This window comes from Vombatus ursinus, unplaced genomic scaffold (assembly GCF_900497805.2).
Source record: "Vombatus ursinus unplaced genomic scaffold, bare-nosed wombat genome assembly UNPS02006326.1, whole genome shotgun sequence".
NCBI classification, from domain to species: domain Eukaryota; kingdom Metazoa; phylum Chordata; class Mammalia; order Diprotodontia; family Vombatidae; genus Vombatus; species Vombatus ursinus.
This window is the reverse complement of record NW_020946104.1, coordinates 1-7,243: the sequence shown is the minus strand read 5'-3', so window position 1 is coordinate 7,243 and position 7,243 is coordinate 1. Positions and strand designations below refer to the sequence as shown.

Here is a 7,243-nt window from a genome sequence, read left to right as displayed (position 1 = left end):
TGTTAGGGGCGGTCGGCCCTAGACGCCTGAGCGGATAGGAACCTCCCTGGGAGTGAGAGCCCCCAATCCCAGAAAGACACGGCTCCCTACACGGGGTACGTGTAAGGATGGGATTGGGCGAGACTCTTTGCTCCATACAGGTGGCAGGTTTCGCCCTCAGGGCGGATTGGGGTGGCCACCCGGAAGACAGACCCTATATAGACCAACGCCCCAGCTTGCTCGGGGGATTCCTCCGCAATTAATAAAACATATGCCTCCCGAAGCAGTGTCTGACTGAGTCCCTGCCCGCCGTCCCCCGGGGAGGGAATCCGGAGACGTCCGAAGCGGAACCCACCGAGAGGAGCTCGCTCGGGGTCCGGCAATAGAACCGGACAGCTGGCGCCCGAACAGGGACCTCCGTCCCCGCCGAGCGAGGTAAGCCCCCTTAGCTAAGAGGGGAAGAGTCAGACGCCCTAGGTTTACGGGGCACCTAGAAGTAGACATGGGAAACAGAGTAGTGAAACAGTTTAAGCCGGAGGATACGGGAGTATTAGCATGTCAGATCTTTACGTTGTGTAAGAGTTCAGGCATAAAAATACATATAAAGGAGTGCAGGGCGTGGGTGGAAAAGATCCTGAAAGTCTCCCCTTGGATCGCCCATACAGGGGTAGGTCTAACGGAATGGCAAGTAGTGGGCACCCAAATGTCCTCTTTTCACCACGTGGATCCCGAGTACTTGATACCCCGGGATTTCACTTTGTACGCCACAGTGGCAGCTGCTCTGAAGCCCGAACCGCCTCCGTGCCTAGTGCCACAAGAAGTACAGACGGGGGCCTCACTATGCGGGGAGGGGGAATGGCCACCCCCCCCGGGCCCGGAGGGCCTAGAAGGGTTGGAGGAGGGACCCCCTATTTATCCATGGCGAGAGATGCGGGCGCTGCAGATCATAGACAAGCCCCACGCGCCGGCCGCGGCTGCGCTCAAAAACGAAAGTAACACCGAAGAGCCGCTGGCTGTAGAAAAATCGTGCCGCAGGGCCCGCAGCTGCTGTGGCTCTCAGGCTAAGACACCACCAGTACCGGGGGCCCCCTCAGGCCCTCATCGATCTCGGCTCCATCAGGCCATTCATACCGCTTTGGAGCGAGGTGAGGCAGTAGATGAGGAGGACTTAGATCTGTTAACACAAGCTCCCTCCGCCTTCCCCGTGTTTGTACAAGTGGAGAATGGTCAGACAGTCCGAGTACGTCGACCTCTGCCTTACAAATTTATAAAGGACCTTAGGGAGGCTGTAAAGTCTCATGGCGTGGGCTCAGCCTATGTCAAACGACTACTCGCCTCCTCAGTAACAGTAGCAGCGTGGCTCCCAGGTGACTGGGAGGAGACCATGCAGGCTATACTAGATCCGGCTCTTTTCACAGCCTGGGCTGCCTACTGGCGCCGTGAGGCCAAACTTGAGGCAGAACGGCTAGCCCCAGATAACATTGATGAAACCATTAATCAACTGACAGGGTTTGGGGAGTACACAGCTATAGACGCACAATTGCGGTTGCCAGAGGAGGTGATAGCGGGAGTACAACGCTGTGGCCTCGGCGCCCTCGGAAAACTGGCCAAGGGTACCGCTCTCCCCCTCCAACAACTAAAACAGAGGGCCCAGGAAACCGCCTTACAATTTATAAGCAGGGTGCAGACCACGGCAGAGGGGAAGTTTGGCGGTGGGCCCGCCACCCAACAATTGATCATCCAGCTAGTTAAGGGAGGGCTCACCCACTCTAAGGGCATCCTGGCGACCCTACCAGCTGACCCCTCACTGGAAGAAATAATTGACAAGGCTCTGGATGAGGGCCCCCCTCAAGACTCATTACAAACGTCAATTCAGACTTTAACAGAGGTGATGTTAGCCAGGGAGAAAGGGGGAAAAGGAGAGCGGCAGGGAAAATGCTACAGCTGTGGAAAGTCCGGGCACTTTCAATCTGAGTGCCGTAGCAAAGACAAACGTTGTATAAAGTGCTTTGTTTGCGGACGCCCGGGACACATAGCGAAGCACTGTAGGATTAAGGGACTAGTCAAGGGGACCAGGCAAGGGCCGGGAAACGGCGACTGGAGCCGGAAAACCGAGGGACCGGCTCTGAGAACCACTTCTTAAATCCCTCGGCGGTTCTGACTTTGAGAGAAGGGAAGGAGTTGGAACCATGGACCACTACATCGGCTGAAGTACCCCCTAGAGATTGGCCACGTCTAATCATAGGCACCGCCCAAGCGCCACAAATTATTGTACATACTCAGGTGCTGAGCCCCCGTCAGACCACTATAACCCTTACCAACCCCCATGCATTCCCGATTCCCCTAAAAGAAGGAGAGCCCATTGCCACCGCCATCTCACTCCCCTGGCTTGATAAGAATTGGCAGGAACCGCAATACCGAAACACTTTTGTAGCTTGGACCCAAGCGATAACTACAGGCAGACCCACCATAGTGGTGGAGGTGGAAGGAAAGAGAATAAGAGGGCTCGTAGATACCGGGGCGGACGTCTCAGTCGTAGCGATGGAAGATTGGGACAGGAATTGGGAACTTTCAGAGGAGGAACTTAACCTCACAGGGGTTTTGGGGGGAACCCGAGCCAAAAAGTCCCGTAGATTCCTGAAATGGAGTCACGAGGGACAGTCAGGGAGATTCCGCCCCCTGTGCCTCCCCATCCCCACGTCATTATGGGGAAGAGATGTGTTGTCCGCCATGGGCGTCACCATTACCACCGACGCTCCGGAAAACCCCTGAGGGCCGCTGGTGGGCCGACACCCATCGCCCTAACATGGCGCACTACTGAACCCGTTTGGGTGGATCAGTGGCCCCTTACCAAGAACAAATTACAGGCCTTAGAAGAAATAGTAAGTGATCTACTTAAAGCCCAACACATTGAGCCCTCCACTAGCTCTTGGAACTCACCAATCTTTGTCATTCAAAAGAAGTCGGGGAAATGGAGAATGCTCATGGATCTGAGGAGGGTAAATGCAGTCTTAGAGCCCATGGGGGCCACCCAACCCGGACTACCAACCCCAGCCGCAGTGCCTAAGGGGTGGCCCTTAGTAGTCATTGATATTAAAGACTGCTTCTATAGCATCCCCTTGCACCCCAATGATTGTGAGCATTTCGCCTTTAGTGTTCCTTCCATAAATTATCAGGAACCCCACAAGAGATATCAATTCAAAGTCCTTCCACAAGGAATGGCCAACAGTCCCACCCTATGCCAGATATTCGTAGCGCGCATACTGGCACCAGTCCGGAAGAGACACAAAGGGGCTTTGATTATCCACTACATGGATGATATCCTAGTGGCCGCACCTACCAAACCCGAGGTGTCAGAGTTGCTGGGCCAACTTACTGCTGCCCTGGCCGAACAAGGTTTGAAGGTTGCTCCGGAGAAGATACAAACTGGGCCCCCATATCACTATTTAGGGTACGAGGTCTGGGAGGACAGGGTGAGCAAGCTCCCAAACATTGACACCTCCCAGGTACGTACCCTTAATGACTTTCAAAGGCTAATTGGCGCCATTCAATGGCTCAGGAACACTGCCCCCATTACCAATAACCTCATGAGACCGTTATATAATATCCTCAAAGGGGCCTCCCAGCTCACCTCCCCACACACGTGGTCCCCCGAAGCCCTAGAGGCCATGCGCCACATTCAAGAGATAGTGAAGGAAGCCACTGTCAGGAGGGTAGATGTCACACTGCCCTTGTATGTCACCTTGGTACACCACCATACCTTGGGGAGGGCTGCCGTTATATTCCAGGTCATGGGACCACTTCAGTGGGTCCATGCGGACTGCCCAAAAGGGAGCCTACCCAGTCGCCTTGAGGCAGATGGCCTCCTCTTACTCAAAGCCTCCTCCCTGGCACGGGTGCTTAGTGGCCAAGAACCACAACTGCTCCTCACCCAGCCCCTGCCTGCGCTACAACAACTCGCCCAGGACAGCGAACCTTGGGCTGTCTTACTCACCTCACTACCGGTTACGCAGGGCACCTTACCCCCATCTATGAGGGGGTGGGTCCAGCTGCCCCTCCGCTACCCTTCCAACCCGGTGATGCAAAACCCCGTTCTGGGGTGCAATGTCTTCACTGATGCAACAAAGAAGAATAAGGCTTCCATTTATATCCCCGATAAGCGCCTTCTCAAAGTTCTCCACACCCCCTACACCTCTGCACAGAAAAATGAACTCTTTGCGGTACGGGTGGCGCTCGCTCTCTGTGCCCAAGAACCCTTTAACTTGGTTACTGATAGTTATTATTGCTACTTTGTATTACAACACCTAGCTCTTGCAGATCTGTCCGTTTCCACCTCCGCAATTAGGGAGTTGTTTCAGGATATTCAGGCCTTGCTATTATGCCGTGTACACCCTCTTTATGTACTCCACGTTCGGTCTCATCAGTCCGCCAGTGGCCCCATTTTCTCTGGTAATGATATCGCGGATTCTGCCCTCCAAGCTAATCCATTATTCCTTATGCAGGTGGACCCTCAACAAGCCCATCATGTTTTCCATTTACCTGCAAAAATGCTAGTTCGCCTTTATGGCATCACCAGGGAAGAAGCACGCTGCATAGTACAGCAATGCCGCGCCTGTGTCCCCTTCCGGCCCCCCCCCAGCCAGGCTCCCAGCAACCCCCGGGGCCTCGCACCCAATCAGATTTGGCAGATGGATGTAACCCATTTCCACTCTTCCCTCATACATGTTTGTGTTGACACCTTCTCGGGATTAATAATGGCGTCCCTCCAACCTGGGGAGGCAGCCCGGCATGTGATCGCTCACTGCCTTCACTGTTTTGCCAGTCAGGGCCTCCCGCAGGTTATCAAAACCGACAATGGCCCTGCATATGCTTCCTCCGCTTTCCGATTATTTTGCCTTCGCTTTGGCATTCGGCACATTGCGGGCCTTCCTTACAACCCGACTGGGCAAGCCATCGTAGAACGGGCCAATGGGTCCCTCAAACGCACCCTTATTAAACAAAAAGGGGGAGTGCCAGGGAGGCTCACTGCCGCCCAACTGGCTCAAGCAGTGTTTACGAGGAACTTTTTAATTGAAGGAGAAGACCACATTACCCCTGCCATGAAACAATTGCTCGTGTCCTCAGAAAGTCCACCAGCGCTTCCGCTGGAGACACCAGGTGCAAAGGAATGGGTCACAGTCTGGTGGAAAGACCCTGAAGGCCGGTGGCACGGCCCAAATAGGGTCCTAATAAGGGGAAAGGGGTTTATTTGTATCCAAACAGATCGTGGTCCCCAGTGGCTACCTACGAAAAACACAAGATTGTGCACCGACGAACCGACGAAGAAGGAGACACCGTCAAAAGAGGAGGCGTCGGAAGAACCGCACGGAAAAGAAAAGGAGAATGGATAAGTTGATGTTGCTCCTGGGGCTGCTTGGCAGCCTCCAGGTAACGTCCGGGGCCCATATTCCCCTACTCCGAACCACCAACTCCACACCACCCTATGTGTATTGGACAGTCATCCCAGGGTTTCCCCATGCGGCACCAGCGACATGGGTGGGTGACCCGGTGCCCCTGAGGTTGGCGGGATCAGGCTCCCTGGTCCTGGGCGGCCATAGCAGCCTTGGCCCAGTGGTCGCCAGGGTACTTAATAAGACAGTTACCTGGGAATCAAAGCATCTCCCCATATGCCTGACCAAGGCTGTCTCCGACCCGTGGTGTGCCCAGGTACAGAACATGACCATCAGAGAGACGCCACACGGGCCCCACTCCAACCTTGGTCAGGGGGATTTCTTACATATGTGGGCCATTGCAGCTAAGAATAGATCGGCAGCCTTCCAGCGCTTGCTGCAGGCTGCTGGGAGCAATTGCTCTGGGTCCAATAAGTCCAGGCCGGATGTCCCATGTAACAGGAAGGACTGGCTTAATGCCACCGGCTCACTCTTTGAGAACAGTGACCCTCCATCCTCCCCATTACCCCCTTGTCATCCCACTCCTAACATGTTTGATGTTATGCAAGTATGTTCTACAGGGCATCTGGTGTGGGGACCCGAGTTTAACACAACATCGAAAACTGAGGTGTACTTCATGGATGGATTCCCCGGACCTTACTTTCCTGCCCCCGTACCACACGTGCTGCATAACGCCACCCTGCAGACGCAACTCCACCTGTGGAAGGCCGCCGCTGCTTTCGGAGAGGTCATCCACATGACGGACAATTCCGCCCCTTTAGCGGATAATGCCACGATCAACCGAGCGTGGTTTGACCGCCTCTTTAAAGAAGGATACACATGCACCGAACACCTTCACAAGGGACACTGCAACAACTTCACAATTCATACACAAACTGTCCGAAATATGGACATGTTCCTCCTCTGTGAGAATGCCACCATAACTAACACCTCTCTTGGGCTTAACGTGACTTGCCCAAATGGGAGGAAGCTCACCAACACACTCATGTCCATCAACATAACTAATGAGACCCGGGTGTTCGTGCTCACGACACCCCCTCTGACCTTCTTGCCGGTAGGAACGGACAAGCCTTTTGCTGACTCGGATTTCTTTCGGGCTGTCCTGAACCGGGGTAAGAGGGGCTTTGAAGTGACTGCTGTGGACTTCATTGGGCTAGTGGCCAGTCTGATAGAACAAGTGGAGATTAGCACCCTCTACAAGCGAGTAGGCCTAGTCGAAGATAATCTTAGGGATTTTATGCAGCTCACAACCAAGGCCTGGATTGCCCAACAAGACATTAATAAATTGGTGACCATAGAATTGTCGGCCCTTACATCGGCCGTGCAAGCCTTAGCCACCCTCATACAGGTTAACTCCGTGCTAGAGGGCCTCCCTTGCCATCATGTACTACCCAGGCCAATGTGCATGACGGCCGCTGTGCACAACGCATCCAGGGAGCTGGATGAGGCAATCCGGACCTTGAATGAGCATAGCAATATGTCTGACTATCTCAGACGCCTAGAAGATATAGTACTACAGATAAAGAATGAGACAGACCAATATAAGCAGCAGATACAAAAGGACCATGGCATTCTCCCCGAGTGGTTTAACCAGCTTGAATTGTCTAATTGGCTTAATTATGTACTGAGTATGGGAAGCATGGTTTTCTTTCTCTTGGTCATGTGTATATGCCTCCCCTGCTTGCTATCTTACGTGGTACGGCTTTGGCGTATGGTCTTAGAGCAAGTAAAAGCGGATATATTCCTGCGTAAACAAAAAGGGGGAGTTGTTAGGGGCGGTCGGCCCTAGACGCCTGAGCGGATAGGAACCTCCC

The 7,243-nt window shown here is 53.8% G+C and overlaps 1 protein-coding gene across 1 annotated transcript; it reads left to right on the top strand.

The window, feature by feature from the left end:
• Positions 1-152: 152 nt before the first annotated feature.
• On the top strand, positions 153-7,237 carry LOC114032987. The gene is made up of 2 exons (XM_027848431.1): positions 153-414; positions 5,242-7,237. Exon 2 carries the CDS (start codon positions 5,362-5,364, stop codon positions 7,216-7,218), a length of 1,857 nt encoding a protein of 618 aa, XP_027704232.1. The 5' UTR covers positions 153-414; positions 5,242-5,361; the 3' UTR covers positions 7,219-7,237.
• The last annotated feature ends 6 nt before the right edge of the window (positions 7,238-7,243 follow it).